Source organism: Anomaloglossus baeobatrachus, chromosome 2, assembly GCF_048569485.1.
Source record: "Anomaloglossus baeobatrachus isolate aAnoBae1 chromosome 2, aAnoBae1.hap1, whole genome shotgun sequence".
In the NCBI taxonomy this organism is placed as follows: Eukaryota; Metazoa; Chordata; class Amphibia; order Anura; family Aromobatidae; genus Anomaloglossus; species Anomaloglossus baeobatrachus.
This window is the reverse complement of record NC_134354.1, coordinates 299,027,059-299,048,016: the sequence shown is the minus strand read 5'-3', so window position 1 is coordinate 299,048,016 and position 20,958 is coordinate 299,027,059. Positions and strand designations below refer to the sequence as shown.

The 20,958-nt window shown below is 45.0% G+C and overlaps 1 protein-coding gene across 3 annotated transcripts in view; it reads left to right on the top strand.

The window, feature by feature from the left end:
* Positions 1 to 20,958, top strand: part of BAK1 (BCL2 antagonist/killer 1) — a 96,581-nt gene that overhangs the window by 27,799 nt on the left and 47,824 nt on the right. For 2 of the 3 annotated variants that reach the window (XM_075333843.1, XM_075333845.1), the window contains exon 2: positions 18,393 to 18,490. In XM_075333843.1, coding sequence (XP_075189958.1) covers positions 18,445 to 18,490 — 46 coding nt within the window. In that variant the 5' untranslated portion in view covers positions 18,393 to 18,444. Of the gene's footprint in view, positions 1 to 14,131; positions 14,153 to 18,392; positions 18,491 to 20,958 lie in introns of those variants that run through there. The other variant, XM_075333844.1, reaches the window with a different exon arrangement.

The window sequence follows — 20,958 nt, the reverse complement described above, 5'->3', positions numbered from 1 at the left end:
TTTCCAGGCTTCGGGCTCCTCTCTGCGCCCCCTGTTTGCCATGACATGGGTGGCAAGAGCTATGAGTGTGTGGAGTAGGAACCTGCGCAAGTTGCTTCGCCCTTATAATATTCCTCCAGAGGCTTTTGAGATTCTTGATTTGTTCTCTCTAGCCTCTAATTATTTTCTTCACGGCTTCCTGGATGCAGCTAGCTGGTCAGCCCTAACGGCAGCCAATGCTGTCTTCGCCCGCAGGGTTCTGTGGCTAAAAATATGGAATGCGGACAGCGCCTCCAAGAAGTCCCTGTCCACACTTCCCTTCCAGGGTCTTCGTCTGTTTGGTGAATCCCTGGACAAACTCATATCTGAGGCGACGGGTGGTAAAAGTACCATTCTACCACAAAAGCGGCCTGTAGTCAGAAATTTCAAAAAATCTTCTTGGCGCAGGCAGTTCTTTTGGCCTGCCCCCCAAAAACCATCAGCCCAAGGACCGTCCCAACGCTCAGATAGAGGATCCGGTCCCTCAAGGGGCTCTTCTTGGCGTTCCCACTCCAAGCAACCTAAACCCAAAGGACCTCGCTCTGTACAGGCCCCCTCAGCATGACGCCAGGTATCCCTCAGATCCGACTCCTGTGGGAGGGCGGCTTCTGCTTTTTCGGGATATCTGGCTAGACCACACTCACATGTTTGGGTTCGGGAAATCATCACCTCAGGTTACAAGATCGATTTCCATTCCCTGCCGGCCAACAGGTTTCTGCGTTCTCGTCTTCCAAAGTCCAAAACGCAAAGCCAGGCCTTATTTCAGGCCATAGCCTCTTTACAGAAAGCAAACGTTATCATTCCAGTGCCCCTGGAACAGCGCGGCAAAGGTTTCTATTCAAACCTTTTTGTCGTCCCCAAAAAAGATGGCTCTGTCCGCCCTATCTTGGACCTCAAACGGCTGAACAAATTCTTACGGATTCGAACTTTTCGAATGGAATCATTGAGAGCAGTACTAGCCATGGAACTTGGAGAATTCCCAGCTTCCATAGACGTTCAAGATGCTTATTTACACATTCCCATATGTGTCTCTCATCAACAGTTCCTTCGCTTTGCCGTAGGACACCGTCATTTCTAATTTAGGGCCCTCCCCTTTGGGCTGGCCACTGCGCCTCGGGTCTTCACAAAGGTCATGGCGGCCGCCATGTCCATTTTACACCCCAGAGGCATCCTGGTCGTTCCCTATTTGGACGACCTTCTTGTCAAAGGTTTGCTCAGAAAGCGTGCAGATTTGCCTAGACACGCTGTCAAGGCTAGGGTGGCTGATCAACTTCAACAAGTCATCCCTCATTCCTCATCAGCGCATCACCTTCTAAGGTATGCTGATAGACACAGCTCAGTCCCGGGTTTTTCTTCCAGAGGACATGAGGTCTTCCCTGATCCGGGCCGCCTAATCCCTCCGCTCTCGCCGTCACACATCCCTTCGGAATGGAATAAGAGTGTTAGGCAAGATGGTGGCGGTCATAGAAGCCGTGTCCTTTTCCCAATTCCATCTGTGCCCTCTACAACTGGATCTTAAATCCTCCTGGGACAAGAATCCAGTTTCCCTGGACCGGTCAGTCCGCCTATCTCGGTCTGCGCTCAGCTCCCTCGTCTGGTGGACTCAAGCCTCATCCCTATCTCAAGGGAAGTCCTTCCGCCCGGTCCACTGGTAAGTAGTCACGACAGATGCCAGCCTGATAGGCTGGGGGGCGGTGTTTCTCCACCACACTGTTCAGGGACGCTGGTCTCCTCCCGAGCGCTCCCTGCACATCAATGTTCTGGAGATCAGAGCCATATTTTTGGCACTTCAGAATTTTCAACCCTTACTATTGGGCCTCCCTGTTCGGATCCAGTCAGACAATGCAACGGCCGTGGCTTACATCAACCGTCAGGGAGGAACTCGCAGCAAGGCAGCGATGAAGGAAGTATCCAAGATTCTTCTTTGGGCAGAGAAGCCCATCCCCATTATTTCAGCTGTCCATATCCCAGGGGTAGACAACTGGGCCGCAGACTTTCTCAGCAGGCAAGGTCTAGCGGCAGGGGAATGGTCCCTCCACGACGAAGTGTTCCATCAGATCACTCTTCGTTGGGGACTCCCGGATGTGGACCTCAAGGCGTCTCGAATGAATGCCAAAATACGTCCCTTCATATCTCGGTCGAGAGACCCGCTAGCGCTCGGCTCCGACGCCCTAGTCTTTCCATGGTCGCAGTTCCGCCTGCCCTACATCTTCCCTCCGTTTCCTCTCATTACGAGAGTAATCAAGAAAATCAAAGCGGAGGGAATCCCGGTGATCCACGTGGCCTCGGACTGGCCCAGGAGAGCCTGGTATCCAGAGCTCTTCCAACTTCTCCGCGACACTCCCTGGCGTCTTCCCGACCGCCCGGATCTTCTGTCGCTAGGTCCAATATTCCACCAGAATACAGCACAGCTGCATTTGACGGCGTGGCGCTTGAATCCCTGATTCTAGCCAAATCGAGTCTTTTTTCCAGGGGAGTTCATTCCATGCTTAATGCTCGGAAGCCTTCCTCCACCAGCATTTACCACAGGACCTGGAAGACCTATCTTTCCTGGTGTAACCGTCATAATCGGTCGCCCCTGACCTTTTCAATCCCTAATATTCTTGCTTTTCTGCAAGACGGTCTGGACTCGGGTCTTGCTCTCAGTACCCTTAAAGGACAAGTTTCTGCCTTGTCGATTTTTTTCCAGAAGCAGCTGGCTTCTCGCCCTCAGGTCCGTATCTTTCTTCAAGGGGTGGCGCATTTGGTCCCCCCTTATCGTCACCCCTTAGATCCCTGGGATCTGAATTTGGTTCTCGGAGCTCTTCAACTTCCTCCTTTCGAATCCTTGAGAGAAATCTCTCTTCAATGGCTGTCTTGGAAAGTTGCCTTTTTAGTCGCTATTACCTCTATCAGGCGAGTGTCCAAACTGGCAGCTCTTTCCTGTCGCTCACCTTACCTGATATTCCATCATGATAAGGTGGTCCTTCGGCCTTCCCCCGTCTTCCTTCCGAAGGTCGTATCCTCTTTCCACCTGAACGAGGACATTGTGTTGCCGTCATTCTGCCTGGCCCCGGTCCACTCCTTTGAGAAAGCCCTTCACACTCTCGATCTTGTCAGGGCTCTGCGGATCTACATCTCCAGAACAGCGCCGTTGCGCAAGTCCGATGCCCTCTTCGTCCTCCCAGTAGGATACAAAAAGGGCAACCCGGCGTCTAAATCCATGATTTCTCGATGGATCAGGACTGCCATCTGTGAGGCATACAAAGCACGAGGTGCCGTTCCCCCGCAATATGTGCGGGCCCACTCTACACGAGCAGTGGGTGCCTCCTGGGCTATCCGCCATCAGGCTTCGGCGGCCCAACTTTGCAAGGCCGCTACCTGGTCCAGTGTGCACACGTTCACAAAATTCTACAGAGTGCATACGCATGCATCCGCGGATGCTGCTCTTAGAAGACAAGTCCTTCTGGCGGCAGTAGCCCATTTATAAGTGGCCACTGCTCGGTTCTTGACAGTGTTTTGATATGTGTTCACTGCAGTTGTTAGTAAGCTCTTAGTCTGATGTTATACACTGTTAATAGTTCAGTTCCCACCCAGGGACTGCTTTGGGACGTCCCACTGTCTGTGTCCCCCAATGAAAAGGCGAGAAAGGAAAGGACATTTTTGTGTACTCACTGTAAAATGTCTTTCTTGGAGCCTTTCATTGGGGGACACAGCTCCCACCCTTGTGGTTTTGGTTGTCCTTTTCCTACTGCTTTTACACCAAACTGAGCTAGTTCCCGCCTAGTTGGGGTTATATGCTGTGGAAGGAGGAGATAACTCTTTTTTAAACCTAGTGTCAAGCCTCCCCTGGAGACAACATATAACCCACTGTCTGTGTCCCCCAATGAAAGGCTCCAAGAAAGACATTTTACGGTGAGTACACAAAAATGTCCTTTGCTCATAGGAAACTTTTCCCTACATACTAACCCCTCCCACTATGGGCTAGTCCCAACTTTAACTATTTTTTCCCTATTCTCAACATGACTATATACTACATTGTTACACATTATACATTACATTACATTTTATTACACTCACATTACACAGGACATAGTAAATACTACAGTTCACATGACAGCACCATTGCTGTCTTCAGGGGGGAACACAACAACCAGTCCACCTCCTTACATAGTGTGGAGAAGTGCTTCCTTTTTTAGTCCGTTAAAACAGCTAGGATTGTTGGGAAATCTATACATATATAGGCCCCGTTACACGCAGCGACATCGCTAACGAAATATCGCTGTGGTCACGGAATTCGTGACGCACATCCGGCCTCGATTTGCCCATGACGCACAAACGACGGGGGCGGGTGCTATCGCTAGCGATGTCGCTGTGTGTAAAGCAGCCTTTAGTTATTGCTGTACACATTGGAGTGCAAGGATTAAACTATGCTATAATTTTTTGGAAAAATTATTAAATTAGAAGAAAAGAGAGAAATTTTAAATTATTTTACATTGCTCATATTTGTTCTTTATGGAAAACGGAAAAGTCTCACCTTTAATACAAAAAAACGTCAAACTAGCTGAAATACAAAGCAAAAGAAAATAGTCATATGCCTGTAGAAAATATTCTTTGAAAAGGTAAAATTTTCCTGTGGACATACAACAACTTGAAGGCCTTGGTGAAGAAATAGTGAAACTCAACAGATATAAAATGTGCTAAATTTACAACATTTTTTTATTCTGGATGATAAATTTAATGCATCTTTAGATACTTTGTCCAACTTTATGTCACTTATTATTTGACTCTCTGTGCCCAAAAACGTGTGCCAAAGAAACACTCCCATCAAAATTTGTATTCTCTTAAAATATTGCAATCTTTATGTTATTGTAATACTGCCACCAGGGGGAGCCACAGCTCTGCAGCAGACAACACTACACAGAGCGATGAGAACCAGGAAGGAAATGCACAGCGTGCTCATGCACTGCCTAATCAGCACAGCTGAGAGGCAGAACTGCAGGGTTTGTGAGGAATAGTCAAAAACAAGGGATAACCCCGGCACACTACTACTCCCAAAGAATAAGAGTCAAATGGCTTTTCATATGCAAATTTTTCTTTATTGATCAAAAATTCAATCAGTAGAGTGTGTAATATGATTCGTCCGAACAACTGTTCGGACGAATCATATTACACACTCTACTGATTCAATTTTTGATCAATAAAGAAAAATTTGCATATGAAAAGCCATTTGACTCTTATTCTTTGGGAGTAGTAGTGTGCCGGGGTTATCCCTTGTTTTTTACTGTATTTTACCTCCGAGCACCTACACATATCAGTGACGCAGAGCTTCTCCCTCCCTTTGTGAGGAATAGTCAGACAGGCTGGGTCAAACACCGTACGGGCAGAAGCAGGACCGGAGGAGCAAGCGGAAGCGAAGTCAAAGTCAGGCTAAGGTCAGTACCGGAGGAAGCAACCGAGTGGGGAATAGGAGGGGGGACACAGGACAGGAGGGACGACCAGGGGACAGAACACAGACAAGGGCACGGGGGCACAGGAACAGACAGATCAGGATATCACTCACAGGACCAGCAATCACAGGCAAAGCAGAGCTAAGCTTATAGCCGGCGCTGGTTCACTGGAAGTGTCAGCTTTTAAGGCATCCAGGGGCCGGAAGTGAGGCCCGAGAGAAGGCTCCGCCCCCTAGCCATGGGGATAGGGAGGCGAATCATGATACATTATACAGTGACAAGCAAAAGGGTAACAATGTTTTGAACTTTTGACTGTCAAGCTCCATATCTCAGTATCCACTATATATTTTGAGCAAGAGACTACCTTCATTTTATAGGCAATCATCTTGGCTAGCTCATACATAAATTTGACTTGCAGCTATGATTAGTTATGCAGATTCTTGACATGTCACTGCATTGTTACTGTTTTGCTCCTGGTATTTGAAAAATCTTTTTCTTCCTGTATACTACAAATTACTACCTGTTTTCACATTCCCAAGTTGATTCCCAAGCGAAAGGTCATTCGTTCTAATCAAGGAGCAGCCATGAAGAAGATTTACCAAGAAAAAAGAAACCGCATCATCCAATTTATCGATAGCGGTCTCTCTGCCCAGAAAATTGCCAAACTGCATTATGTGAGTGCTATGACATTTGGAAGAATACGAAATTAAGTCCATCCATCCATTCACAAGCCAAGAAATGGACGTCTAGGCAAAATATCAAAGTCAACAAGTCGGCTCCTCACAAGGTCTATCAGTTCTGGCGTGACAAAAATGGCTTGTATGCTTCGTTATAGTGTGATCACAGACATACATACAAGCACCATGTGATGCAAGTTACACCATTCTGAAATGGTCGCCTGAAAAAAAGTTAAGAAACCTTGACTTCAATATCGAGCTTACAAAAAGTGGACAGTAGAAGATTGGAAACAAGTTATATTGAATAATGGGATGAAAGTCAAAAGACTAGGCTCTGATGGGTACAAATGTGTCTGGAAGGAACAAGAGAAAAAGGTGGTAACGAATCAAGAAATTGAAGGTACTGTCAAGTTCGGTGAAGGAAACCTAATGATATGGAGTTGTTTCACAGTCAAAAGCGTTGGATACTTGACAAGGATCAATGGTGGTCTCAATGCTGAGCTATATATGAGTATCCTACAAGATGAGTAACTTTGTACACTTGAGTACTGTGGGTACAATGTGAAGAGGATGACATAGTGTTCTAGCTGGACAATGACACGAAGCATACATTAGGATTGGTGAAAAAAATGGTTCAATGACAATGAAGAAGAGATGCTGGATTGGCCCCCACAGTCCCGAAAACTGAACCCAGTTGAACACTTGTGGATAGAGTGGAAGAAAAAGCTGTATACATAGACCAGTATGCACCAACATTACGAAAGTGCAAGAGAGACCTGGAGTGACATTTTGTTCGAGACATGTTTGAATCTGATCAAGAGCATTTTTACAAGCATACAGGCAGTGTTGAAAGCCAAACGTAGATGTATAAAAAATACTAACAAAATAATAAAAATTTAAATTTTTAGGAGCAAAACCGTAACAATGTAGTGACATGCCAAATGCCAAGAATCTGCATAACTAATTATATGCTAAATAAGTCAAATTTATGTATGAGATAGCCAAGATGATTGTCTACAAAATGAGATAGTCTAGTCTTATGCTAAAAGTTGTATTGGCTGGTGAGATAAGGAACCTGAAAGTCAAATGTTCAAAACCATTGTTACCCTTTTGCTCATCAGTGTATAGTGTAATTGCTCGTTTTGACTTTCTACCCAGTCAATTCTTCTTTTTCTTTTCTCTGTAGAAACAGGAAGTCACTTTTCCCTGCTTGAGTCTGCTCCTTCTTCAACTCCTAACTCACCTGCACCCCTCCTCTCCCCTATCGTTGACTTTTGCAGTGATGACTCATGCAAGGAAAAGAGACTTCCTGTTTCTTCACAGAGCTTAGAAGGATTCAACTAGTTTGTTTTTAATCCTGTGATGTTAGAGACTTAATGGAAAACAGGAAATAACTGGGTTGAAGGGCAAAATGAGTTGCTTGAAGCTAGTTTCTAGGTAGACATTTTTCACATCATGTGCATGAGTTTTCCTAAAACCTAATGAATTATTCTGGTACTGTAAAATGCAGCAGATTTTCTTCAGTCAAATAGGCAGTGGAAAATCCAGAGCATTTCACTACGTGGGAACGTCACATTGCGCACAATTAATATTTATTGAGTATTTGATGCCACATATTTTTCGTTGCACAGTAAAATGCAGCATCTTAGTTTCAGAAACGTGGATGGGATGGAATGTATAGAAATCCCATTGTTTTTACTTTGCATAAACTGTCCTGTGGTGTGTTTTTTAAATCAGCAACATGTAATTTTCTTTTGCAAATACTCCGTTTTACGTGAGGATTTTCCATAGAATTGATTAGATGTGAAAAATCCAGAGGTAAAAAAAACTCAAATGCATTTCTAGTACCCTTCCATTGTAGAAATGCACCAAACATACATGTGTACCGCCCCGCGGGCTCGGCTGCGACCGCCGAGCCGCTCGGATCCGTGCTCGTACTGCGGGTGGTGGCTCGAGCCTCTCACGGACCCGGGGGTCACGTCGCTCTGCGAGGGAGTTGGCACTACACGCGGGGACTTGTGTGAGGAGTTCAACGGCCGGGGCCACGGTGGTTTGGTTTGGGATGTAAGTTCGTGACGCCACCCACGGGTTGTGGTGATTGTAGACACCACCGCTGCGGTGAAGGTATGGGGGCTCCCGGGAGCGGTGTAATGGTGCAGCTATGTGTTTACCTCTCCGTGGGTAGGGGGTGTTGGTCCCGGGACCCGGTTGGCGAGGGCCAGGGTGCAGGGTGAAGTGTTGCTTTGCGGTGCCTGATGGCACTGGTGTACTCACTCTGACACAATAAACTCAAGTCTCTGGTAAACCAAACGGAGTGATGAACGGGGCCTGCAGTCGGCTGCAGCTTCTCCTGGAATAGGTTGGTGGTTTCCGCCTTTCTCCTGCACCTCTGTGTGTAAGTGTTTGACTCCTATGCCTAGAAACCGGTAGTCCGCTCCCCGACTTGTATCTGCCGTAGGAGCCCGTTTGCCCGCAGACGCTGGCAATTGGGGTCTCTATGCCTTGGCGGTGGCTTTACCCTGTATGGTTGGGCTGTTGTCTTCTAACGGGTCTTGTGTGGGATTAGGTCCTAAAGTCCAGTCCGCAATCAGTTGATTTGACTCTGCCTTGTCGGTTCGGGGCTTTGTCTGGGTCTGAGTACCCCTCCTGGTGCTCTGGTTTTCAAACGGTTCCCCGGTTCGGTACCGGCGGGCCACCGCCCGACCCCGGTCCCTACGGTTCCACCGACTGTAATCCCAGCTCCTGCAGGCGGCCACCACCGTCTGCCTCCTTGCCAATGGTGACTGGGCTCCGACCCAGCCACCCGGTAGTCTCTTTGCAGGCCTGGACACAGGACTGCCCGTGCGCTTGACTGCTCTCTCCCTCCTCTAGACTACTCTCCTCTAGAACTTGAACTTGACTGAGTGTTTTCCCGCCTCGAGGCCTGTGAACTCCTCGGTGGGCGGAGCCAACCGCCTGGCTCCACCCCCTGGTGTGGACATCAAACCTGGAGGGTGGTGACAAGGCTTTTAGTTTGACTGATGTCACCTACACGGGAGGGGGGTGTGGTGTTGTGTGTGACTACCTGGGTCGACCTGACTAGTCCAGGGCGTCACACATGTAACCCTCACATGATTGTATCGATATAATATTGCAACAGCCAAATAGCAGGAAGTATAAAGAAAACAAAGCATATTTGTTTAAAACATAACATACCAAATAGAGACCAAAGAATGCAGTGTCACAAATGGATATAAAAAATAAACTCATAAAACAATGAAAAACTCATAAGTAACCTAACTGAGCTAATAGGTGCAGAAATGCTGCAAAAACTCTGCAACATCGAAAAATCCCAAATACTCATTGTGGGAACATAGGCTCCTGGGAGCAATCACGCCATCAGCATTTCCCGCTCATCCTTCTAATCGCATGTTCACTTATATGTGTTACAGCAGGTCTCTCTGCACCAAACCTTTCAGCAATGTGGAAATGAAACTTGATGACATCTCATCTACTTAGCTCATACCGCATCGCTCCTCATATTTTCTGCACAACCCATGGACGTAGCTACCCTAACAGAACCTGTAGGAAAAAAGCAAAAAGCATGCCATTTTTTTTCCTATAGGATGAGTCCCTGATGGCTCCTAATTGGGTTTGGTCCTGTTTGCATATTCCTTCTGATAGTATAAAAAATACTTATTCTACCATTATTTATTACTAGAAGGTGGCCCGATTCTAATGCATCGGGTATTCTAGAATTTACGTATTGTGTAGTTAATGTATGATGTTTGTTATATATATAGATGTTGTTGTGTGTAGTTGCCAGTGTTTGTGTAGGGCGCTGTAAATGTTCTGGGTGTTGTCTGGGTGTGGGGGTGTGAGAGTGGTGTTGCTTGTGTGTTGCGTTGTGTGTTGCATTGTTTGTGGAGCGCTGTGTGTCTGCAGCATTGTGTGTGTGTGGTGCTGTGTGGGTGTGTGTGTGTGTGTGTGTGGGGTGCATGTGTGTGTTTTGGGGGGAGGTATGTTTTGTGCAATGTGTGTGTTGCGCGGTATGTGCATATATTTGTGTGTGCCGCGGTGTTTGTGTGTTGTGTGTGTGCAGCATTGTCTGTGTGTGTGGGTGTCTGTGTAGGGCGGTGTTTGTGGTTCCCAGTGTGTGTGTGGTGTGTTGTGCGGTGCGTGTGTGGCGGTGTGTGTGTGTTTTGGGGGGAGATGTGCACCCCTCATCGTGGTCCACCCCCCATGCTGCACCCCCCATCGTGCTCCTTCCCCCATGCTGCGCATCCCCCATCGTGCTCCATCCCCCATGCTGCACACCCCTCATCATGCTCCATCCCCCATGCTGCGCATCCCCCATTGTGCTCCATCCCCCATGCTGCGCACCCCCATCATGCTCCATCCCCCATGCTGCGCACCCCCCAGCGTGCTCCATCCCCCATGCTGCGCACCCCCTGTCGTGTTTCATCCCCCCCATTCTGGGCACCCCCCATCGTGGTCCACCCCCCATGCTGCACCCCCCATCGTGCTCCATCCCCCATGCTGCACCCTCCATCGTGTTTCATCCCCCCATTCTGGGCACCATCCATCGTGCTCCATCCCCCATGCTGCGCACCCCCCATCGTGTTTCATCCCCCCCATTCTGGGCACCCCCCATCGTGCTGCATTCCCCATCGTGCTCCATCCCCCATGCTGCGAACCCCTCAGAAAGGAGTATAATAGGAGGATTATAATAGGAGGAGTATAATGCGAGGAGTAGTCCTGGGGAAAGAGGAGTATAATGGGAGGAGTTGTCCTGGGGGGGAGGTGTACAGGTGCCCAACGTGTGCGGGGGGGGCGTGGCCGAGCGGGCATAGTGTGAGGGGCGTGGCCTAGCGGGCATAGTGTGAGGGGGCGTGGCCGAGCGGGCATAGTGTGAGGGGAGCGTGGCCTAGCGGGCATAGTGTGAGGGGGCGTGGGCATAGCGTGAGGGGGCGTGGCCTAGCTGGCATCGAGTGCAGGGGGCATGGCCTAGCAGGCATCGCATGCGGGGGGCATGGCCTAGCGGGCAGTGTGTGCGGGGGGCGTGGCCTAGCGGGCAGTGCATGCGGGAAGCGTGGCCTAGCGGGCATTGCGTGCGGGGGGCGGGCCTGGCCAAATAGTTAATCCATGCGGGGGGCGGGGCCAGGCCGAGCCGAGCGGCCAATCCGTGTGGAGGGGCGGGGCCAGGCCGAGCCCAGCAGCCAATCCGACGGTTGTCACTGTAAGTACACAATGTCACTGTAACGACACAATTTTGGAGCAAGACAGACAGACAGAATAAGGCAATTATATATATAGATAGTCTTCCATTTACTAGACGCATTAGAGCCCTTCACTCGTGTGTATAAGACATGTACATGAAATCTTGTTCCAGTGTCATCAGTGGTTTCTATCATGTGCCATTAGTGTTTTTCCTGTATGGATAAAGATAGAATGAAGTTACAAAGCTTCTCCTCTACTTTGCAGTGTTAGACACATACAGCATATGTATTCAATCTGTGTACCTTACTTATTTTTCATGGACCCATAGACTTGTATTAGCCCTTGGCATCCGTGCTCTTTAAAAAAAAATGGATGTCTCCATGTGGTACACATGGTTCTTGTGAAAACACAGATATGTGAACATCACCATAGGTTGTAATGGGTATGTGTGTTATCCATGAAAAACTGATGTGACACGTACTGAAACCACATACAGGTAAAGGGGGCCTTAAAGGGGTATTCCATCTTCAAGATCCTATCCCAACATGTAGTAGGTTTAATAATAATAAGAATACTAGCAAATTCCTCCAATTAGAAATGTAATATAGTTCCACTGATATAATCATGTCTCTTACCTCATCCGCAGGGCATTGTAGCGTAGGTATCTATGGTTATCTACTACATATCCTTATAGGATCTTAAAGATGGGAATAACCCTTTAAGCAACAGTGAGCATACATAGACTAGAATGATGATATTATCATGCAATCATTTTTTTCCATTTGAAACTGGCCTCACCACTTTTTAGAAAAGTTGGCAGTCCTTAGCAGTGGGATAGCATGGCAGTTGCTCTGGGTGCCAGTCTCTATAGGGGCTCAAAATGTCAAGGCATCCCATAACACAAAACTGATCCAGAATAATCTCTGGGCATCAGAGTGGCAAACGCTGCTTCTTCAAGCGGTACTGTGATGTGCTGGCCAGCACGCGGAATGAGTAAAGCAGCTAGCTCCTTTGTGTGTGTATATAATATATCCGGGTGAATGGTGTTCTCAGAATTCTTTCTGCAGGTATTTGTTGTTACACTATAGAATAGGTTTATTAAATATTTAAAAACTACAAAGTATGCCTATTCCTTGACTGTGAGGGCTGGAGCCTGGCGCTTTGCCGATTTGCCATTACTGTTCATATGTGTGGGTCTTTTATCTTTTCCTCATCTGCTGTGTGCGACTTCTTATACCGGGTGCTTCTTTTGAAGGTAAAATATGGGCTTATGAAACAACAACTTCCGCATCTGGCAGCAATAGAGAACAGGTTTATCTGCTTTAGAACATCAGCAATTATTGGTATAAACCAACTTGTTGGTGCATGTAGGTTTATGTCTGTGGAGCACATTTCTATGGGGACCTTAGATCTAATGGATCTATCATTAGGCCATTACGTGTTGTAGCTGTAAGAAAGCTATGATGGATTGCGAACGGAACCAAGCCTGCTGGAAATCAATTGCATTCCTACAAACACTGAATCACTGCTAATGGAAAACTAGTTGTTGTGTCCTTTTTCTTTTAACTGTAGATTTGACACTATTAACGTTATGGAGACAGTTCAATTTTTCCTGTAGTCCCAGATCTTTACATTTCTAATCACAATTCATGACATATTCCTCTGACAGAATGTGTATTGTGTTGCTATAGTTTACATAGACACCAATGTTAACTTTTGGCTATGCCAAAACTGACCTGTTCCTACTGCTACCACTGTATAAGGCATAGCCTATCAGTAGTATTCACAGGCCCCATAATTTTAACCCCTTCACCCCCGGGTGATTTTCAGTTGTTCCGTTTTTGGGCTTTTATCCTCCCCTTCTACCGAGAGCCGTAAATCTTTTAATTTTCCATCAATCTTGCCATATAAGGGCTTATTTTTTTGCGGGATGAGTTGTACATTTGAATTAAATTATTAGTTTTACCATATAGTGTACTGGAAAACGGCAAAAAAATTCCAAATACGAAGAAATTGCAAAAAAAAGTGTGACTGCCCGATTGTTTATGGGCTATTTTATTCACCGTGTTTACTACATGGTAAAACTGATGTATCGGTGTGATGCCTCAGGTTGGTACGAGTTCGTAGACACCAAGCATGTATTGGTTTTCTTTTATCTAAGGGGTTAAAAAAATTCACTAACGTGTCCAAAAAAGGCGCACTTTTTGCGCCATTTTCCACAATCCGTAGGGTTTTCATTTTTTGGGATCTATGGTTCGGTGACAGCTTATTTTTTGCGTCTCAAGCTGACGTTTTTAACGGTACCATTTTGCGAGGATCCTATGTTTTTATCGGCTGTTATCACATCTTGTGCAAACGCGATGACCAAAAAACATAATTTTGGCGTTTGGATTTTTTTTGCCACTATGCTGTTTACCAGTCAGATTGATTGATTTTATATTTTGATCAGGAATTTCTGAACGTGGCAATACCAAATATGTGTATATTTTTTTTTAGCCTTTTAATTTTCAATGGGACGAATGGGGAGTGATTTGAACTTTTAAGTTTTATTTTTTTTAAATTTTTAAAACATTTTTTTTTTTTTTACTTTTTTATTTTATTTTACTAGTTCCCCTAGGGGACTATAGGGATCAGCAGTCTGATCGCTTGTTCTTTTCTCTATATTAGTGCAGCATTGCTCTGATCTACAGAAAAGCTGCTCTCATCTCACACCCGGCGCTCTGCTGGCTGTAAGAGGAAGTTACTCTTGATAGCTACAGGAGTCATCACATGACCTGGTGCTACCATGACAACCATGTGATCACATCATGCGACTTCCAATGGTGCAGGGTAAGTGAATGCTTACTGCGGCGTGCTGTTTCATGTGTCACATTTTGACAGCAAGATGCAAAGGGTTAACAGGCACAAGTGCCTAATAGCTGCACATGTCAGCTGTTCAAATCAGCAGACATGTGTGGGGATTGCTGCCGGCCGCCCGCGACAGCCGGTGGGGATTAAGCTGAAATGATACAAAGTACGTCATGTGTCGTGAAGAAGTTAAGGAAATCTGTCAGATCACCTATGCCCTCCAATCCAACAGCATTCATACCTGTATGCCAAAATTCCCTGCCTGACCAGCAATGTATAATGCTATTCTCTCATATCAATGTTTAAAAAAAGACTTACAAAGTGCTAATTAGGGCCTTGACTAGTCGATGGGGTATTAGTTCACCAGAGTAGTTGGTGCTCTTTCCATGTTATGCCCCTGTGGAAATGGTAGCATGATTTCCACAAGCCAGCATCATCGCCAGCTTCTGTAAAATGTACACGTACGCGAAGCGTCTGTTTGCCTTAGAAGCCAGGTGCACACCTCTCGGCTTCAGAAAGGCACACTGCGCATGATCGGAAGTGCAGAATCTGTTCTTCAGCTCATGTACAGTGTGCCTAAAAGAAGCTGCGAAGCATACACCCGACCTCTGAGGCACACTGGTGCTGCCGGAATGAGCCATGCGAATGACCAAGATTTTTATGTTTTTAAGTGATTACCCCTGAAACTGTTATTCAATAAAGCATTTTAATTATCTCAGTAGGTAAATTGTGTAGTCATATCTTTCTGCTCTACTCCCATACAGGTTGCTCCCCCTTGCCTCATTGACCACTTCAGTTGCCACTACTGTTTCCTTAGGTTCCTGCTTCCTTGCACTTCCAGCAGCTCACTAGACTTGTCTGCTCCTACCCAGCATCCTTCCCACTCTTCACACTACACTCTAAACTCCACTAAACAACAGGAATACATCTTCCTATATCAGCTCACACCCTGCTCCCCCTCCCTGTCTGGCTCAGCTTAACCAGTGACCTTGTGTGGCCAGTTTCTACACTGCAGCTGACACCAACTCGACCCTCTGACATATTATACCTTACATTACCATCATTGTAACTAATACTATGTCACACCTTACTCAATACTACATAGTCAAGACATTACACTCTTATGTTAAGATCATTGGTGTCTTCAGGGAGGGGGGAAACACAACAGTACGTCCTCCCTTTTACATCTGTGTGACTTAAATAAATGTCTTCTTCTTGAGAGTGTGCCCTCCATACCTATGTTGTACTAAATGAAATGACCACAAGCGTGACTAGTTTTCTTTAGGCATTGTGGTAAATAATAACGTAAATGGGGATCCTCGGGAGCAAACCCAAAGGGGTCAAGTAGCCCAACCTAACCAGAATCTGGACTCTATTGAGTCGTGTAAATGTTAACTCCAAGCATTCATTCTGTGTATTTTTCTAAAGCAGCTTTATTGAGAGCACTCCGAAATAGCTTGTTGAGATTCTTGGATCTACTTTGTGTGAATATTATCACTCCATAAACAGTGAGGTGGAAAGCCTAATTCTGAAGTAGTAATTTACAGTATATTATGCAATACTTTATGAATTAGAGAGAGATTCCATAGCTGGATTATTTGTAACATTTTTATCATGATCTTCACAGCCAGAAATAAGTTTTTAATTTCACTTGTGTTTGCTCCAGTAATATTTAGTAAATGTGGAAAGTGATGGGGGTGGACACCCCACATCCCCACTGATCAGATGTTATCAGTTTTGGAGGTGGTCAAATGTAAACAATTATGTATGGACTCATACTCTCAGCTTGGCTCCATGTGTCTTTAGTGCATAGAGTGATCTGAGGGTTGTACCTTATCTACTATTCAAATGCAGAAGAAAAGGTGCAGTACTCAGAAGTGACCATTAATGTATGGTATTGATCCGCACTGTTCAGTCTCTGTATACTGCTTCTATCCAGCTGCCTGGGCAGATAACAGCTGATTGATTAGCTTAGTTTAGCCCTTAGTTTATTGGCCTTTCACACCTACTTGTTTGCATCTATCTCCATCCCCCTCTACCTTGATTAAAGGGAACCAATCACCAGGATTTTCATATGTAACCTAAAGCCAGTGCTATACCTGCACTATCAGGCTCATTCTATACATATCTTTAGTTGTCAGCTCTGATGTTTAGGCTTTCAAATCTAAGAAAGTAAAGTTTATAAAATCGGCAGCTGCTTGAGTGGCAGTTGCAATGGAGCAGATAATATATTCATAGTTATCCCCTCCCCCTGTTAGACTTAGCATAAGTATTATACCATCGATTCACTTTGTCTCTCTTGCAGGACCTGTGTGAGGTCATACCCATGTGACCTGGTATCCAGCTTTGTTGGCTGAGGCCCTGCCCCTTCTGATCACATGGGTATGACCTCACACAGGTCCTTGAACAGACAAAGTAAATTGTTTGTATAATACTTATGCTAATTCTAACAAAGGGAGGGGATAACTATGAATATATTATCTGCTCCATTGCAACTGCCACTCAACAAGCAACTAATTTTATAAACTTTACTTTTTTGGATTTCAAAAGCTAAACCCCCGAGCTGACAACTAAAGGTATGTAGAGAATCAGCCTGATAGTGCGAGTACAGCACTGGCTTTAGGTTATATATGAAAATCCTGGTGATTGGTTCCCTTTAACACTGCATAGATACTCAGCCATTCAAGCACATGTACTCAGTGAGCAGCTCTTTATGCCAAGATTGCACAGAGTGTCAGCGCTTGGTTTGAACAGTCATTTTGTGCTAACAGACTTCCTTTAAATGACACACAACAATGTGATTTGGAAGTAAATACAGCAATTTCATTTTACCTATTGTGTGATAGGTTCAATTAAGCCAAAAGTAACAGTAGAAAACTATAGGATCTTGAAAAAAGTCATCTTTATTGTATAGTTGTTTAATAAATTGGTTATTTAGGTATCCCTATGTATGGTTTTCTACTTTTTTATGCTAGATAAGTACATTCATTAAATAGATATTTTGGATCCCATGAGGCTGATGTGCTTGCTGTCAAAATCCCTATCAGAATAGCTTATAGAATGCTATAGAATTACTTCAGAGTGCAATTGTATTTAGTCTCCAGCTATCTAGTCTGACTGTCAACTGCAGCGTGTACAGAGTATTGTGAGAACACAGCAGCACTTTCAATGGCAATTGAGTTTAAAGGTAAACTGTCCTTAGTCACCTAAACTTTCCACTCTTATCTATGAGCCCCAATCCTGTATTATAATCCAGTTTTCATCATATTTAAGGATGGTTCGCATCTGAAACTTTTTGTGGAGTTTTGTACAGGACATATGATGTCTGACTTTTAACCTTTTGGATTTTCTATGAAATACATTTTTTTTGCACATCGTAGAGCATGAATTTTTGCCTTGTTTGCTATCTACTATGTCTGAACAGCACGTTTCCTTGCTCCTGAGTGTTGGAGATCCATTGAGGCTGAGCTGGATTCTTTCTATATTAAATTGTATTTGGTGCTTGCTATTCCAAAACTCTGCTGCTATGTGTGTCACAAAAACTTTCATAGAGTTGCTTATTATTTGCAAATTCTCCAGGGCTTGTTTGCCATGGCCTCTATTTCCCCACCGTCCAGCCTCAGGACCTGTAATCACACCCCTTTTGGTGTGATGGATGTCTTGCCTATCTTGTCTATCCTATCCAGGATGTTGTGTGCTTGCTCAAGACTTTCTGCACTGAAGATGTGACTGAGACAGCGAGGAAGATGTCAAGCACGGTGATCACTGGCCCAAGAGCTGGACTAACCTTGGGGAATAGGATCCCTGATTGACTAGGCAATTTTTATGTAATAGCAAAGCTAGTGTTTGCCACACAGAACAAGAGAGTTTCCGAACAGCAAGTTCTTATTCCAATACAGAACTAGAGGCCTGTCGGATAATGGCACTAAGGGACCTGATAGGTTGCCTTTAAGACTTCAAAAATGATTATACGGGCATTCTGACATTGAGTAAGTGCAAAAGCCTCATCAGGTCTTTGAGATAGGTCAATGTAATAATATATGCAATTTGTATTGAGAAGTCTTTTAGCAGATCCACGTTAAAGTATATGAAACCTGTTTTGTATTAATGCTGCAGTTGCTTTAAATACACTGTATTTCTTTTATGGCCATTTATTTATGCTAGGCTTACATTCATAGCCTCAACATTTATTTCTGTGTCTTAAATGAGTTATGCTTTGCAGGATTCCTGGAGAATATTGATCCCTTCCTTCTGCCTTGTTCCATCTATCAGTAATGGCAACCGGAGGAGGAGAAGACGTTGCTGATGCAGCAGAAGGTGGTGAGTCCCCTATGAAAAAATAGGTTAATATATACATTGAAAGAAATAGCAAAAATATAGAAACCCGACCTCAAGAATATAATCTCTGTTAGGGTCCACTCACACTGGCATATAACTTGAACTCGTACACATGAGAATAAAGGTATTGTACTCAGACTAATGTTATTCAATGAGGCAGTGCTGATCTGCAATTATTTTTCTCAGGTGTATTTGCCCTAGAGGAAAAATCACAGCATGCTGCGAGTGGATGCGTTAAACGGCTGAGACTCAGCAATCCAAGTCTATGGGTGCTTGAAAAAAGCGGTTGGCACACGGACTAGGATTGTGATGTCTGTTTTTTATGGATGCCTTACCTATCTGTAGCACAGAAAACCTTAAATGGTCTTTTAAATTATAGGAGCATAATAGCTGCTGAGAAAAAAAAAATGCATTATAACCAGATGATAGGCGAGAAACTAATCGCACACTCACATAGCACTCACATATGGAATACCAAACGGATTTCACTCGTCACGTTTTTCTGGATGAGAACAGGAACTGAATTGTTATACGCTAGTGTGAGCGAATCCCTAGTGTTTATTTTTCAGGCTAAAATATTATTTAAAATACTTAAAGGAAACCAGATTGAAAAGTTCAATTCAACAAAAAAAGTAACCATATACAGTTGAAACAAGAAGTTTACATACACTATCTAAAAAGACACATATGCACGTTTTCTCACTATCTGACATGAAATCGGAACAAACCTTTCACGTTTTAGGTCAATTAAGAACCAAAATTATTTATATTTACCAGATTCCAGAATAATGAGAGAGAGAGAATGTTTAAGGCATTTTTATTACTTTCTGCAAAGTCAAAAGTTTACATACATTTCCTTAGTATTTGGTAGCATTGCCCATAAACTGTATGACTTGGGTTAAACGTTTTGGATCTCCTTCTACAAGCTTCTCCCAATAGTTGGTAGGAATTTGGGCCCATTCGTCCTGGTAGAACTGGTGTAACTGAGCCATGTTTGTAGGTCACCTTGCTCGCACCTGCCTTTTCAGCTTTGCCATAAATTTTCAATAGGATTGAGATCAGGGTTTTGTGATGGCCGCTCCAAAACTTTGACTTTGTTATCCTTACGCCACTTTGTAACCAGTTTGACAATATGGTTTGGGTCATTGTTCATTTGTAAGACCTATTTACGCCCAAGCTTTAAGTTCCTGGCTGATGTCTCTTCTTTTCTCTTGATGCCATCTATTTTGTGAAGTGCATCAGTCCCTCCTGCAGCAGAACAACCCCACAATATGATGCTGCCACCATCATGTTTCACAGTTGGGATGGTGTTCTTATGCTTCAAAGCTTCTCTCTTTTTCGTTCAAACATTACGATGTTCATTATGCCCAAACCGTTCAATTTTAGTTTCGTCAGACCACAGGACATGTCTGCAACAATTAAAGTCTTTGTTCCTGTGTGCATTTGCAAACATTAATCTGGCTTTTTTATGTTTCCTTTGGAGTAATGGCTTCTTCCTGGCAGAGTGGCCTTTCAGCCCATGTTGATATAGTACTCGTTTCACTGTGGCTAATGACACAATCTTACCAGCTTCCACCAGCATCTTCACAGGGTCTTTTACTTTTGTTCTTGGGTTGATATGCACATGTCTGACCAAAGCACGTTCCTCACTGTAACACAGAACCTGTCTCCTTCCTGAGCGGTATGATGGCTGGACATTCCCATTTGGTCTTCCTGAGATGTTGTCTGATTTTACTTTCCCATGATGTTACACATAGAAGCAGTGTGTTTCAGATGTTCATTAAAATACATCCACAGGTGTGTCTCTAATTAACTCAGCTGTTGCAAAAAAACCTATCAGAAGCTTCCAAGGACATGACATCATCATATCGGTGTCCCATATTGTTTAACCCCTTCATGACCTTTGACGGATGTATCCGTCATGGTGCCCTGGTACTTAAAGACCCATGACGGATATATCCGTCATGGCAAAATCGCGGCCCCGGAGCCTCGGTGACCGTGATCGGTTTTCAAAAACTGTAGATTCGGGAAGGAGAGTACCTGTACCTGACCTCAGGAGGGGTGGTGTCTCCTCCCCAGACCTTCGGAGGCTGTGATTGGCTGACAAACGCCGCTCAGCCAATCACAGCCAGTGTAATGTTTCAACCATTGAAAATGGCTGAAACATTAAAATCCAGTTATGATCAATGCAGCTGTAGCACTGATCATTGGCTTTAGCTGGGTGATGTCTGTTTCACCCACCCCCAGCTCTGATTGGAGAGATTGGCCTTGTGACCGATCTCTCCAAGCACCATGCATCTGGGACTGGTGAGCTGTAGGAGATCGCTCTCCTCAGCTTCTCCCTCCGTGGAAGCTGAGAAGAGCGATCCCTGCGGGTGCCCTTCTGTGAGTCACACCCCCGATCCACCGCTGCCCTCCTCCATCTGCTTTGCCCCTGCACCGCCGCCTGT